The 13,265-nt window shown below is 34.6% G+C and overlaps 1 protein-coding gene across 12 annotated transcripts in view; it reads left to right on the forward strand.

Annotated features, from left to right (window-relative positions):
* Positions 1 to 13,265, forward strand: part of LOC128868100 (F-actin-uncapping protein LRRC16A) — a 157,771-nt gene that overhangs the window by 98,249 nt on the left and 46,257 nt on the right. For all 12 annotated transcript variants that reach the window (XR_008455062.1, XR_008455063.1, XM_054109840.1 and 9 more), the window contains 3 exons: positions 12,414 to 12,464; positions 12,560 to 12,688; positions 12,767 to 12,850. Coding sequence is in view for 10 of the 12 variants with exons in the window: in XM_054109840.1 (XP_053965815.1) it covers positions 12,414 to 12,464; positions 12,560 to 12,688; positions 12,767 to 12,850 (264 nt within the window). In the remaining 2 variants the exon portion in view is untranslated. The remainder of the gene's footprint in view (positions 1 to 12,413; positions 12,465 to 12,559; positions 12,689 to 12,766; positions 12,851 to 13,265) is intronic.

Here is a 13,265-nt window from a genome sequence, read left to right on the forward strand (position 1 = left end):
GTGAAATTAGTTTTTATTGATTTCAAAGACACAATTGTTCAAAGATGATTACAATTTTAACATATATTCACTTTAGCTCGATATGACTACCTTTTGCCTTGACTATAGCCATCAAACGGTCAACAAATGAGTTGCATGCTGCACGAATGTGATCTTGAGGTATTTTGGCCCATTCTCGTATAATCGCTTTTTTCAGCGCATCCATACTGGCATATTTTTTAGTCCTCACCTTGCTCTCCAAAATGGACCAGATGGAATAGTCCATATGCGTCGAACGCTGTCTTGCGATATTTTCAGTTCTTTGGCCATTTTTCTTCCACTTCGACGTGGATTTCGTTCAAGTCGAGCCTTCACTTTTCGAACCATTTCTGGCGTTGTTGCGGTTTTTTTTGGTCCACCTCCATAGCGTTTGGCAATGCTACCAGTATCATTGTAACGTTTTATAGTCCGATACACAAACATTTTATTCACTTTGAGGTGACTGAGCTCACGAACAATGGCTGGTTGTGATTTTCCAGCCAAATTTATATAACGCAATCACACTATTACGTTTGAATTCCATCACAGAAAAAAAAGTTCAATAAAACTGTCACGCAAATGCTTTTAATGACTTATGAACAATATATTGAACTGTCATTAGAACAATTTTGACGTTGTCATGAGCTGTTTTGCTGAGCACTTCATATCGTTCACCCTGTGTATTCGAATACGAGAACAGCAGTTTGGACAGGAAGGGAAGTATCAGATTACTTTGAAACCGGTACAGGGGTGAAACAAGGTTGTCTGTTATCACCTTGAATGAATGATCTACATGACGGTTTGAAAGGTGGTCTACTGATTGATGGAATAAATGTACGCCTTCTTCTATATGCTGATGATATTGTTCTCTTAGCTGATAATCTCAATGTCATGCAATCTATGATTAAAAACTAGAAATATATTGCGCTGAGTGGAACATGGAAGTAAATTTAATGAAATCTGAGATGATGGTATTTAGAAAAGGTGGTCAACTAGCCAAGGCAGAAAGATTGTGGTACAAAGGAAAGGAAATAAAAATATCGTTGTGTCATTGTCACATCCAAAATGACGTTTGCTAAACATGTGCAAGCCAGAAATAATTCAGGAAAAGCTAGCATTAATAGTACATGGAACGATTTCTTAGCTAAGCCATACATCTCATACAAAGCCAAATGGAAGCTGTTTCAGGCTGTGTGCAGAGCCATACAAACATACGCCGCTCAAATCTGGGGTTATACGCTGTTCGAAGAAGTAAATAAACTTAAGCGTTATTTTATTAAATTTAAATTTTCAAATTACCTAACTTCACCCCGAATTATGCAATAACGCTAGAAACTAACGTAGAAGATAGCTACTTATATTCGTTAGAACTACATATGAAATATATTGGAAAACTATCTATAAATACAACGGCAGTAGACTCCCGCACAAACTTACAAAGTGCTTACTACGAAAAAACGTGTTCTGGTTCAAACAACTCAATGACTTAGGGATGGAGTTTGGCCTAAAGCTTGAAGAAAATATAACTGCTACGGACTGGCAAGATCGCTGTACCCAGCTTTTATCAAGCATTAAACTGCAAAATTTAAATACGGCAAAACAAAAATCACTATCAAGCACCACACGAATATATAAACACTTAGATCACTCAAAAGGAGAATCATACTTTAGAGTAGATATGCGGTTAGCTGACATATCAACAATATTTAAAGCACGATGTGGTTTGTTAAAACTGAACGCAATAGCTTATGGAAACGCGGTAAAAATTTGCACACTATGCAACTCAAATGCAGAAGAAGACATGTATCACTTTTTAGAAAGGTGACATGTACTGAAGGAAATCCGACAAAGATAGTTAAATGCAGAGACGCTAAACGACGCTGAAGTAATATATACCTATACTAAATGGCCAAAATTGGAGAACACTAACTTTCTTCATATACTCAGCCTGGCACTATAGAGATTTTCTGATTTTCAGAGTTCAATCATTAATTAATTTAAGAGCTGTGACAGATAACATCGTTATTGTCACAAACATTTTTATTAATTTTTTTATTTACTTGAATATATCTAATGAATTAATGTGTGAATCAAATCAATTGTTAACCATAATTTTTTAATAAATTAAATAAAGAATTACCTACTACTGCTAAAAAAAATGATAAAACTGTATTTAGAAAAAAATCCTATTGCTAAATTGGCAAACTTGTCGATAAATCCTGGTCCATGTTCGAAACATCGTTATGCATTATTGCAATACTGGCAAAATAGCTCCGGAGAGCAGATCTGGCCGTCCAAAACAATTAACCTACCGTGCCCACGGTGGCACAAAATCCAAAAACTTCGGCTGTCAAATTGTGTGAGACCCTGCAAAATTCCTTTGAAATCAATTTCAACCCCCAAACTGTTCGGAATACCCCATATAAGGCTGGGTATCATGGCCGAATTCCTTGACGCAAACCCTTCATTTCGAAGGTAAATAAGAAAAAAAAGGCTAGAATTTGCTAAACAGCATTTAAATAAGCCCGACGCTTTTTAAAACACCACCATATTTAGTGATGAATCAAAATTCAATTTATTTGGGTCAGGTGGAGCACAAAAGTTTGGCGAAAGCAAAATAAAGAGCTTCAATAATTTCAATTGCAATTTTCAATACAAATCCAAAAAGAACAAATCTAATATGTAAACATGCATACAAATCATATGGACATATCAAATGAACGAATCTACTATGTACGCAAGCAAATGTAAGCTAATGTAAACTACATTTTTTCACACTTGCGTGTCACTCTCTTCCTCTCATTTCTCTCAGGCAGCCATATTAATTAATTTCCTATTGTTAACTTGTGGTGAAGTAATTTTTGAATTACCTGAATTTCTTACCCGGGTTTTGTTAGTGCCCAAAATGAGGAACGGGCGCCACTGAACACTGCACATCCCTAATTTAAAGAAATACAAAAAATATTATATATGATTAAGAAATGATTGTAAACATGCACAAATGTAAAGTTGTACTTAATTTTTTTTATTAATTTTTCTGCCGCTTCTTAAATCATTTTATTTTCGTTCAATATGCTCAAAATAGGGTTTTTATGTTTTGTAAAAAAAAAAGAAAATATCTTTAAGCTTAAAAATATAAAATGTCGTGTTAATAGGATGGCCGTCGTGAATGATCTGGATAAGTACGCAACAAAAGTATTAACTTATAAACGAATACCCACATTCTGCCTTTATTGTTAGTTAATTACCTCGATACAAATTAATCCTTTTATCCAATGCGAAGCAATGCAAAATAAATGAAGCACAAAAAGTGTAGAATAAGTGGCCAGCCAAAGTGGGATATCTACATACATGTGTATGTTGCAGTTTAAACTTTTTTGTACATACATACAGTTTGTCAAGAATATCTTTGCATAGTGAAGAAAAATATAAAATTTTAGTTTTGATCGAGTATTAAATAAACACACACATTACAAAAACAACACCAAAAAACATGTTTACTCTATTTAAGGGGTTACATGGGTTTCGTCGGGTAAAAAAAGGCCTATTTTCAATATTTTTTTTCTATGTAAAAAATTACTTATTTAATTCAAACTTTTTTCTGTCTTATAGATACATACATATTTAAAGAACAATTTCTGAAATTTTCAGCAAAAAAAAAATTAAAACTCCTCCATTGTGACGTAATTTCCGGTGACCCCTCGAAAAAAAGGTGCATCCGCGTTGTCAGCATAACTCCTGACAGGCTCATCAAAAATGAAAAAAAAAAAAAAAAATAAGTGTTTTAGTTAAGACCATAAACTCGTGCTTGAACGAAGGAAAGAAAAAAAGTAAAACTTGGAGTTTTGGCAGAATTTTTGCAAAAAAATGAAAATTTCGGTAAAATTTGCTTGACATTTTGTTTTTTTTAAATAGTTGTAATTGAAAAAAAAAAAAAAAAATCCTTCGTTCAAGCACGAGTAAATTGTATTTCGGACACCTGTGTAAAATTTCATCAAAATCGGTTGAGTAGTTTTCTAAAACATTTGACAACCGACTTTGAAAACACAGTTCCGAGAAAAATGCGTTTAAAATTTGAGTAACAATAAAAGTGGCTTGGAGCGCACACATTCCAAAGGCTGTATCTCCGAATTTATTATTCGGATCGACTTGAAAATTTTGGATAATATTCCTGAGAAGTTGTAGAAATTAATAAGCAAAAAAAAAATAAATCGATTTTTTGAACCAACGAAACCCATGTAACCCCTTAGAAAGTGTCAATAAAATCTTTGCATAACTGATGAAAACAACAAAAAATGCAGGGTTTTTCAGCGAATTTCATTCATTTGGGTTTTTTTGCAAATGGTATGGAATGTGAAAGGGGTAAGAAATTATTTAGTTGATTTAATTAGTTTCGGAATACAAACATCTTTTTTTTATTGTGGTTTTTGTAATGTGTGTGTTTATTTAATAACTGTTGGCGCCTAATAGTCGTAGACAAGTACATACAGTAATGGAATTTTTTGTTTGCTTTTTTATTTGTTTTTGGAATTCTCGATCAAAACTAAAATTTTTAATTTTTCTTCACTAGGCAAAGATATTCTTGACAAACTGTATGTACATTTATTGTTGCAATATTTGTGTTTTTGTTTTTAAAGAAACACAATAATGTTGAAAAGCTTAAAGGGTTCCAGGGTGGCCGTCTGCGTTTTACATATATGCATACATAGGGTGGTTTAAAGCAAGTATATTTTAAAAAATGTAGTGAGAGAAACACACAAATGTACGTAATTTATGGAATATAAATTCATTCATGTGGTGGTAGCCGCTACTTCATAACAGGGCATCCTGTCAACCTAATTTCCAAGATCTTTTCGACAGTTTCTAACTTTATCCCCAAAGGACTCAGACAATATCCCTTTAATAGTCTGAATCGTTAAAAAACAAAGCTACAGTTTGATGCCTGAGAGTCGTGCTGGAGAAATTGTAGATACCAAGAAACATTCTCCATCACGAAAGGTAAGGGTCAGAAAGCATATTAGCTTTTTGCAAACAAATAAAATTATTTTTTGTGAAACCGAGTCTTTTTCGCGCTTCTGTCTGCTGTCTTAGAGATCCAACTTTCTTTGTCCTTACAATGCAGAATTTTTATTTGCGTTTTTAAATTTACAACACAGAATTTTTTTAAACAAACTGTGCTGATATATCTTCTATTTGGCTTAGCAAGTGATGGCAATTTTCCGTTTGTTAAGTTTTTCGCTTTAATTCTCTTTGGGATTTTTTCTATTACGCTCTTAATTAGTCTGATGAGATTTATGTAGAATGCTGGCTGGTTCAGCAAAGGAGGGCAAATGAATCTAACTGTGGTATTACAAAGGGCCTTTATATTTAGCAGGAAACATTTCAACTTACCTACGTGGCACTCACCGTTAATGGTATTTCTGAAAGGATAAAGTGGCATAATCTTCACTATTTGCTGATGCGTTGACTTCTCGTTAATAAAATACAAATTTTAAAATTCTCGGATGCAGCAATTCTAAATGTTGGACCCAAGAAGAAAATACGAAAAAAACTTCTTTTCTGTGAATATACGGTTTGGACAACCGTATTTTGAAGTAAGTTTGCAAGATATCCCAAGACTGTTGAAGCATCATCGTTTCCTTTGTCTCGCATTGAAGCATATTCGGCTCAGTGCTGATATGTAACTGTAGTGTCCAAATAATATAAGAATCAAAAAGATGTTTGTGCTTGAATCACCCTATAGTCATATACCCCTACATACATGTTTATTAGCTGTTCACCTAACTTTGTTACCTACTCCTCACTCATTTTCACTTAGTAAGTGATATCTTCGCTCATCATATGGAAAAAAGGCGATAAATAACAAGTAATTGGTAAATCAAGCGTTAAATATTTTAATCTTGGTCAATGCGTTCAGGACAGTGGTAGAAACGAAAAAGAAATTTCGCTTTGAAACGTACCTAATATAAATATGTACATATCATACATACAGTCCTGTGCAAAAAAAACCGGACAGCTAATTTACCCTATTTAAATTTCTATAGCTTGAGTATAAAACTTCTTGGCGGTAAGTAGCTTTTTTGTGTATAAATAGAACAGTTTTGAATTAATTTGTATCATAATTTAACCAATAAGTGAAATAGTTGATACGTGGCAAGTGTTAATATCAAAAATATGCCAAGATCGAAGCAAATGGGAGCTGTCGTTAAGGGGCAAATTATTGCACTATCACAGCAAAAAATGTCCGTACGTCAAATTGCTGCTAAAGTAGGCTTCAGCAAATCATCTGTTGCCGATTTTTTAAAGAAATTTGCAGAAACGGCTTCAACGGAGCGAAAGAAAGGATCTGGACGACGAAAAAAGACGTCGCCTGCTGAAGACCGGATGATTAAGCGGATGTGTATCCAGGACCGTTTCAAATCTTCGGCAGACATCAGGAAGGAGTTCTTGGATGCAACTGGCGTCGAAATAGATTCATCTACTGTGCGTAGGAGATTGATAAATGCCGGGTTTGTAGGAACACATCACGCAAAAAAGCCGTTTTTGAACGAAAAAATGCGTCAAAAACGATACCGATGGGCCCAAACTCATGAAAACTGGACTGTCGAGCACTGGAAGAATGTGATTTTTTCGGATGAATCCAAGTTTAACCTCTTTGGATGGAATGGTATCCACCATGTGAGGCGCAGATCTGGCGAAAGATATAAAACTGGATGCATACTGCCTACTGTAAGACAGTCAGTTGGTAGAATGGTATGGGGCTGCTTCAGCTATGACCGAACGAAAGCACTGACTCTTATTGATGGTCGGGTGAACGGAGATGCTTACATTTCAATTTTAAATAGGCATTTAATACCTGTCATTGAGGAGTAGTATTCTCTAAGAACGGACGTTATATTTCAGGATGATTCTGCGCCATGCCACCGATCTCACAAAGTAAGTTATGATTTTTGTTAAATCTCCCGAGTGTTTTGTTTATTATTTGTTGCAGGTAAAAGAATTTATGGGGAAAAACGGAATTGTCCAATTGGAATGGCCGGGTAACAGTCCCGACCTAAACCCAATTGAGAACCTCTGGGCCATTGTAAAGAAGCAGGCAGCTGAAAAAAAGCCGAAGAACAAAACTGACCTGGATAACATAATGGACACTTGGCACAACGATATTTGGGAAGAATTGTTGCAAACCCTGGTTACATCAATGCCGAGACGTATAAAGGCGGAATGCGGTGCGACCAAGTATTAAAACTTCAAATTATAACATTTATAATGAAATAATTAATTTTGTTTTGAATTAATTAGCTATAAGATTATATAATAAGGATAAACTAATAATAAAACATTCGTTATTGACTATGCTAAAACAAATAAAGTATGAAAATATTAAAAATACGTATGAAATTTATTGATTTTATTTCATACTTTTGTATTAAAAACACAATGGAATATAACCACATTCAAACATATTTGATAAAATCCATACTACCTCAAAAAATGAAGTTTTCAAACTGTCCGGTTTTTTTTGCACAGAACTGTACGTATATATCCAACACATTTTAAATACAAGTTGCAGAAAATTGCGCCCTTAAGCGGAAAATGTCTAGAAGTATTGAGTTTCAGTAGGAGTGGATATAGAAGTAAATAGTTGTTGCGTGCTATAAAAGAGTTTAAACGTCGCCTTACGCATAGAATAACCTTAAAAGGAGAATTGTATAATATTTGTGAACAACTTTTAGCTTCTACTATCTGTAATTTGATCTAACCTTTGATAAGAATGATGTTTATATCACCCAGTGTTGAAATATAAAAATATACTTTACATTGAAAACAAATCGAAAGCTTTATTAGATAGTTGTAAAGTGAGACGATTATAATGAAAAAGTGTATTTATTGGTTTGAAATAATTATCTGAGGACGGTTTTATGTTACCACCTATTTCCACCAAATACTTAACTGCAATTAAGTTTCCGAAGTGTCGGATGGGAGCGACGTCGAGTGTTTGATGGTGCAGAAATTTATTTTGTTTTAAATGCAAGGGTTTTAATCAAAAGGCCTCTGACTGTAAAAACAAAGAAGTTTGCGCTAAGTGTCTGAAAAATCACAGAACAAGTTGATTCAAAAAGATTCGATAAAAAGATCTATAAATTGCGCCAGAGCAAATGAAAAATTACAGCTGGATCTGGGCGAAAACCATTTTATACTTGATCGACAAGGCCCCATATACATCAACAAACATAATTCTAAAGGGGAAAAAATTGGCTATTAGCTACTAAAATTACTAAAAGGCTTATAAACTAACATTCAAGGGTTATTAATATACATAATTTCGATCAGTTAGCGTTGATAGCAGATAAGTGTATCCTCGAGTTTATGGTTCTTTTGGAATCGCATATTACTGCAGATGTTGATGAAAACGAGTTTCACATTAAGAGCTGCAACTACATGGGTGGGGAATAATATATGCGCAAAATTAGTGAACAATTACGAAAATATGAATGCTGGGATGTAAATGTAAATATGAAGAAGTAAACGTGCTGCTCTAGAAGAGAATTTTATGATTTCTTCCGAGAAAATATTGCATTACTATCGGTTACAAATACCTATATCATAGTCGCAGGGGATTTTAATGTGGATTAGAAGAAAAGCGGTTTATATAAGCGAAATGTTGAATATATTTGAAATGACAATGGCCTAAGCCAAATAGTATCAGATTATACGAGAACATCCCCAAACTTTAAAACTTTGATTGACGATGTAATAATATAATAAATATGCCAAATTTGAAAATAAAGATTAATATGAATAATAGAAATGTCGGATCATGAAATTATAAATATATATAGAAATAACAAACTCATCATCCAAAACAGCTGAGCACAAAAACTGAAATTCAATATCTCAGGTACAACAAAGGTACGTTTGCACTCCAACTTAAGGAAGAAATGGCGCATTCAGTTGGCACAGAAGACATACATGTGTGAAAAAATAATAGATCAGGCATCTGAAAAGCGTAATCTCTAAAGCGTAAAGAAAGCAACCAATCAAATAATTGGTTTAATAGAGAACTGTACATTTTAAACAAAGGCAAAATGGAGATGAAGAAGAGTGGAATAGATACACAAACTAAAGAAATAAATATAAAATAGCTATACAAAATGCAAAAAATAACTACATCAAGAATCAAGAGAGATGTGAAATGAAATAAAGAATCTGATGGTCAAACTCGCACAAGTAAAATAAAAGCAGTTTGTTTTGAAAAATAGAATATACATATGTAGTGATTATACGAAAATATCAAATAAATTTAGAGAGTACTTTTTGTCAAGTGTAAAGCATATACAAAACTCAATAGCAAATGCCAGATTCACCAATGTCATAAAAAAATAGATGAACAGACTTTAAATTCCGCTAAATATCAGCCAAGGAATTATATTCGGTGTGTAAATCGCAAAAGAATAAGTTTGATTTTGATAATGTTACTCCGAAAATACAAATGATATAATCATTGGGTAACACTAAGTCCTACATTACTGAAGATCATTGATACCTCACTATCTAAAGGAGAATCCCCAAAATCAGGGAAAGATTGAATGATAACGTCCATAAAAAAAATTAAAGATACAAACAAATGCGAGGAATTCAGGAATTCATTAATGGTTTAAAAACCTTTGAAAAACTGCTTGAGAAAGTGGTCAAAAAACAGCTTGAACAATATATGGAAAAAATAACCTATTCTCAAAATGCCAATCTGGTTTCAGAAATAAATATTCATGCAAAACTGCAGTAGACTACCTAAGGGGAAATACTGTCAGAGAAACTAAAAATTTATGGAATAAGAGTAATGAACCAATTCCTATCTAAAGGATAGGACTGAAAGGACTCAAAAAACCCTAAGTAAATGGATGCGTCTCTGGATTTGGAAAAGTAGAAATAGGAACCGTTGTGGAACGTTCCATCGTAGGTGTTTTACTATTTATTATTTATATCATGTATGGATTGAAAATTTTTTAAAGCATTGTAAAGTAGTAATGTGCGCAGGCGACACTCTAAAATATGCAGAAAGAAAAAAATAAACTGAATGCGAAAGCAAACTAACTATAGAACAAGTACGAAGTGTGTTCAAAAAGTATCGCGAATTCTTTGTTTTTTCAAAAATTATTTATTTATTCATTAATATCTATTTTGCCCCCTTCAAAGTAATCCCAATGAGATATTATGCACTTGTGCCAACTTCGAAGCACTTCAAAAAATCATTTTTTTTATCTTGTTCAGCTCCTTCTTCGATGCCGTCTTTATCTCGTCAATCGTAGCATAGCATCGTCCTTTAATGGGCCTCTTCAGTTTCGGGAACAAAAAAAGTCACAGGGGGCCAGATCTGGGAATACGGTGGCTGTGGCATCATTAGTGTGTTGTTTTTGGCCAAAAAGTCGCGCACAAACAATGATGTGTGTGAGCAGGGGCGTAATCGTGACGCAAGAGCTAATTTTTGTTCTTTCACAAATCCAGGTGTTTCTGACGCATTGCTTCGCGCAAATCGCGCATAACTTGCAGGTAATATTCCTTATTGACCGTTTTACCCTGTGGCCAAGAACTCATGATGCACAACGTCCCTGCAATCGAAGAAAACGGTAAGCAAAACTTTTACATTCGACCGAACTTGGCCCGCTTTTTTCGGTCTTGGTTCGTGCGGCAGCTTCTATTAAGATGATTGAGCTTTGGTTTCCACGTCATAACCAGAAACCCACGATTCGTCACCAGTTATGACCCTCTGGAGCAAATTTGGGTTGTCGCGAACAGAGTCCAACATCTCATTTGCAATGTTCATGCGATGCTGCTTTTGGTCGAAATTGAGCAGTTTTGGTACGAATTTTGCGGCGACCCGTCTCATGCCCAAATCATTGAAAAAAATCAAATGGCACGAGCCAATCGATATGTCTAGGTCCTCAGCAACTTCTCTCCCGGTGATTCGACGATTGGCCAATATCATTTTCTTCACTGCATCAATTTTTTCGTCTGTTGTTGAAGTGCTCGGGCGTCCGGCATGCTTTTCGTCGTTCAAATCTTCTCGGCTTTCTGAGAACATTTTGTACCACCGGTAAACATAGCTTTGGTCCAAAGTAGCTTCTCCGTATGACACAGTCAACATTCGGAATGCATCCGCGCTCTTAATTTCGTTTTTCACACAATATTTGATACAGGTTCTTTGATCCATCTTTTTGAATAGGTAAAAATCGAAGTCGAGCCGAAACACGTGCAAGCAAAGCAGCTGTCAACAACAATAACTGAACATTCAAAATGGCCGAACTCGTCGGCATGAGTGAGAGACATGAGTACCAACATATCTTATGTTTGTATCATTAAAACTCTAGTTGGGTCTGAAACTATCTTGTAAAATGAGTTTACATCTGTAATCCTCTGTATTTTCTGTGAAGCTAGGAAAGGTGAGCTTACTCTGTTCTGAAAGAGAGTATACGAGTTTGAAGGCACAATAATTCTAAATTATGTTTTTTATATTACTCTTTTTATTGACACGGGGTCGCATTGCACTTTTCACAGAAAAGAGATACGAAAGTTCAACACACTACAATTTTCTAATAAAATAAGGTCGTCTCGAAATGGAATAAAAAAGCTGTGAGGTATTACCAAAATGTTTTTTTTATTAGATATGGCCATGTAACGAACATTCATTTTAATAATAAGGTTTTAACATTTTCATGTGGTGCTCAATCGTGTAACTTACCGCGGCGGCTTAGCATCAGCGTCTTTATAAATAATAGATTTCGCAGACGCCCCCAGAACAACATAGCCGCCACAACGTACCAAGATCAACAAACCGCTATTGGGAAACCCTTCTATTATATATCCTACATTGTGTTCGATATCATTGAGTTTTTTATTGTGTGCAATGCGATACCATTAGACTTTTTTTGTGGGGTGCGGCGAACTTTCGATTGTATGTGAATAATCCATTAACATTCAGGCTCTTAAGGCGAATGTCAAGAATGCCAGAAACCGATGTATTGATGGGTTAACTGGGTTTACAAGATTCGCTGCTGCGAAGCTAGCCGAGTCACACACATGAATCAAATCAAGTTTCATAAATAATAACAATGTTTCGAATAAATCAATAATATACCGAAAAAATTTATTTTCTTTCACTATATGGACCATCCTGTGGAGTACCAACAAATCATAAGACATGAATATTCATACCATGTAAATCTAAATAGCTTTAGTTCATATCTTAATTAAAAATTCATTTGTAGAGTACTAAAGTGGATTCCATGTTGTAAAAGCGGGCAACCTTTTCTGAGCTAGTTCTCTAATTTTGTTTTATAAACACGTATATGCGTAAAACTAATTATTTTTTTATTATTACTTTTCCTCTATTGTTACAGGTTTTCACGCCAGTTCGTATATATTTGTTAATCGCAAAGGTGCCCACGAAGGTAAATCTCCCCTTATATAATAATGTGATTAAAACTAAAGTACTATTATGAAACACATTTTAAAAAAAACATTTATAATCTCTCCTCATCTCCAGATCGAATGCCATTTCCACTACTTGGACATACAGGCAGTGGAAAGTAAAAAATCCACACACTTCTCGATCATCACAAATGATCGTCCATATTCATTTGCAACGAGCTTTGATGCGGGAAGCTTCAGTGCGGTAAGTTCAACTAACCGTCTAGTGCAACAAGAATACTAAATTGGAGATTAACTTCACGATTTGGATTTTTAATTACAGAACGCTGATGCTATACTCAGCGATTTGGCATCGGCAATTAAGCACATTTTTCCAACAGTTCCTCTCAAGTACATCATAAGAAGGGTAAGTGAGTTGTAAACATGTGTGTTCGAAGCCCTAAAATATAATAATATATGTAAATGAAGCCGAATGTATTCATAATTCATGTGAGCTGGAGTATGAAGTTTATGGTGTCCCTTCGTTAATTGCTAATTGACGCACGAAATTAGGTTAAATTGCGCAGGAGTGTTTGGTGTAATTCCGCTAATATGTATGTAATGTCAATGGGTAAACTATGTACTATTCAATGCGCAGATACAAGTGTTTACAAGTCATATGTACATATTCTATAAATCAATTAAAGTGTTGTAGTATTGGGAAAAAATCATGAAATTCTTGTATGCTTCAGTGCACTTCATTTTCTCTTGCCCTCTGTGGGTTACAAGTGAAGCAGAGAGAAGAAAGTTTTACTACGGATTTGCCTTGCACCTTACATTGC

This window comes from Anastrepha ludens, chromosome 6 (assembly GCF_028408465.1).
Source record: "Anastrepha ludens isolate Willacy chromosome 6, idAnaLude1.1, whole genome shotgun sequence".
In the NCBI taxonomy this organism is placed as follows: domain Eukaryota; kingdom Metazoa; phylum Arthropoda; class Insecta; order Diptera; family Tephritidae; genus Anastrepha; species Anastrepha ludens.